This window comes from Photinus pyralis, unplaced genomic scaffold, assembly GCF_008802855.1.
Source record: "Photinus pyralis isolate 1611_PpyrPB1 unplaced genomic scaffold, Ppyr1.3 Ppyr1.4_LG5, whole genome shotgun sequence".
Lineage (NCBI taxonomy): Eukaryota > Metazoa > Arthropoda > Insecta > Coleoptera > Lampyridae > Photinus > Photinus pyralis.
Genome location: NW_022170596.1, coordinates 39,833,852 through 39,835,585, shown reverse-complemented (window position 1 = coordinate 39,835,585; position 1,734 = coordinate 39,833,852). Strand labels below are relative to the sequence as shown.

The window sequence follows — 1,734 nt, the reverse complement described above, 5'->3', positions numbered from 1 at the left end:
GGGTAAAAATCCGTTTCTATGATCACAAAACAGGGACAGAAATTGCATTTCAGTCCCTTGAGAAATAATGATAATGAAAACTCCCTGATATTTATATAGGTTATATTAACTCAAACTTAAAAAGGTACATTGTTTATATTTAAATTAAACGTTATATTTTCACATTTTGTAAAATTTACCGCTGGAATTTTATTAATCAATAGATTCGAATCAGAACTGGCTCCCGATGTTATATTGACATTTGAGGTAGTGCTACCTTGAATAATCTGATTTGCAATCTTCGTTTTGTTGGCCACAGAGTTCTCAATGTAGCTTTCCGCGACTGTGGTGGACTTCCACCCACCATGCCGTTTTATAGTGGTGATGTCAGCTCCAGCATCCGCCAATAGAGTGGTGGAGGAACGCCTCATGCAGTGCCCCGTATAGAGTTCTGGGTTTGGTAATTTTAAGTAATTGGCGATCATATTTGGCACCTTGCCAAGCGTGTTTTTCCCAACCGGCTGAGTACATTTTCCGTTCTTGTAGAAAACAAAAAATCGTCCATGGTTAGTTCCAGGTCGAAGGGACGTGTATTTGCGAATTATCTGAAGAAAATCCACTTTACCGCCTTCATTACTCGCTATAACGAACGTTCTGGATGTTTTGTTTTTTGTATGTGGCAGGGTAATTATGAAAGAAGACCCCACATCTTCAACGTTATCCAGTGTCATATTGACCAATTCGTCAGTGCGACATGCGCCAGATATTCCAAAAATCAACGCAACCTAAAGAGGAAATGGTTAGCAATGTTTAATACGTTAAGTAAACGCAATTTTACCTTTCGCATAAGATGGGTATCATCGTCAGCTTCAAGCAAGAATTTTTCCACCTCTTCTCTATTAAATATTTTCGATTTTTTCGGAGAATATCCATCAGAATTCCTTTTTAAAAATGATATCAATTTTGGAAATTTGTTGATGTCAACATTGTCGTAAATGAGCATACAAGACCTCACCATGGAATATTGTGCCCATACCGTTGAACATTTGTACTTTTTGGCTTTTTCGCTAAAGTAAACCAACATAACATTGTCGGTGACGGTCGCGACATCTTTTTCTATGCACCAGTCTTTAAAACCTTTATATGCTGCTTCATACAACTTTTTCGACTTATCAGGTAGTAAATTCACAACAGCAGCGTTAGCGGCGTTTGTAATTTCATAAGGTTCTTCAGAACAACCCGCAACTTCCATTTTAATTCACGCACTTTTTCAACAGCAAACATTGTTTGTTTATCTGTTGCCATGGTTTATCTGAATTCTCGACTAACATGATTACATTTTAATTTATTGGTTGCCACGGTTATACTTAATTCTCCACTAACCTGATTAATATGTGGTTATAATCTTCAAAGAACCATCAATTCATTTAAAGAGTATAGGTAAACGTCGACGCGAATGCAAAAAAATAGTATATACACCTCTGGAGCGAAATGCCATTTTCCCATCAATTCATTTAAAGAGTATAGGTAAACGTCGACGCGAATGCAAAAAATAGTATATACACCTCTGGAGCGAAATGCCATTTTCCCTTGGTGCTTTGTAGCCTTCGGGCTCCGCTTCGCTTCGCCCTCTGGCTACAAATCGCACCGCGGGAAAAATAATGCATTTCTCTCCCTTGATGTATAATGTACTATTTAGCAAACGTAGGTTGTATGGAAGTTGTATAACATATACGATGTTACTATTGGAACTTA

The 1,734-nt window shown here is 37.7% G+C and overlaps 1 protein-coding gene across 1 annotated transcript; it reads right to left on the bottom strand.

The window, feature by feature from the left end:
• Positions 1-18: 18 nt before the first annotated feature.
• On the bottom strand, positions 19-1,439 carry LOC116172278. The gene is made up of 3 exons (XM_031489455.1): positions 1,363-1,439; positions 818-1,303; positions 19-764 (listed from the first exon to the last, which is right to left on the bottom strand). Exons 2-3 carry the CDS (start codon positions 1,229-1,231, stop codon positions 117-119), a joined length of 1,062 nt encoding a protein of 353 aa, XP_031345315.1. The 5' UTR covers positions 1,232-1,303; positions 1,363-1,439; the 3' UTR covers positions 19-116.
• Between the last annotated feature and the right edge of the window lie 295 nt (positions 1,440-1,734).

Excerpts from the sequence above, each read along its gene's own strand:
- LOC116172278 (XM_031489455.1), bottom strand. The coding sequence starts at position 1,231 with ATGGAAGTTGCGGGTTGTTCTGAAGAACCTTATGAAATTACAAACGCC. Across the intron at positions 765-817 it reads ATACCCATCTTATGCGAAAG|GTTGCGTTGATTTTTGGAAT; the intron begins GTAAAATTGCGT and ends TTTCCTCTTTAG.